This window comes from Bison bison, unplaced genomic scaffold (assembly GCF_000754665.1).
Source record: "Bison bison bison isolate TAMUID 2011002044 unplaced genomic scaffold, Bison_UMD1.0 scf7180017854816, whole genome shotgun sequence".
Taxonomy (NCBI): domain Eukaryota; kingdom Metazoa; phylum Chordata; class Mammalia; order Artiodactyla; family Bovidae; genus Bison; species Bison bison.
Genome location: NW_011485389.1, coordinates 19,182 through 19,702, shown reverse-complemented (window position 1 = coordinate 19,702; position 521 = coordinate 19,182). Strand labels below are relative to the sequence as shown.

The 521-nt window shown below is 59.5% G+C and overlaps 1 protein-coding gene across 1 annotated transcript in view; it reads left to right on the top strand.

Moving 5' to 3' along the window:
• The first annotated feature begins 235 nt into the window (after nt 1–235).
• Nucleotides 236–521, top strand: part of LOC105001156 (uncharacterized protein CXorf22-like) — a 14,394-nt gene continuing 14,108 nt past the window's right edge. Inside the window, exon 1 of the mRNA XM_010857329.1 lies at nt 236–487. Coding sequence (XP_010855631.1) covers nt 293–487 — 195 coding nt within the window. The 5' untranslated portion in view covers nt 236–292. The remainder of the gene's footprint in view (nt 488–521) is intronic.

The window sequence follows — 521 nt, the reverse complement described above, 5'->3', positions numbered from 1 at the left end:
TGAGGGTTCTAGGAAAATCCCCGCCCCGCCAGTGGCCTCTTAAAATCCTGCCAGGCTGGGATTTGGGTGACCAAAGCACGTTTTACAGTTATTCTGATGACACCTGGGATACTGGGTACTTTCACCAGAAGCTTGCAGCCCCTGTGAGGTTGCCAACTCGCGCAGCTTGGGCGGCGCCAAAGCCGGCTGGGCTGGAGGAGATCGCGTGGCGTCGGGCGGTTGCCTAGCGACGGCGTCCACGCTAGTCGGTGGTCAAGTCCGCGACGGTTTGCGGGCTACATAGAGCACGGCCATGGAGACCGAGAGGAGCTCCCTCGTGGCCCGGGACTTGGACACCACAAAGAAGGACATGAAGCTGCGGGTGACCCCGTCGGAAATGAAATTTCGGAACGCGGTGGCAGGGAGGGTCTACCGCCTCCCACTTACCGTACAAAATCTCGGCCGAAGCAGCCAGAAAATCCATTTTCAGGAGCCTGTCAAGCCACAGGTAACACACCCAGGGGAGTTCAGAGCAGGGCCTC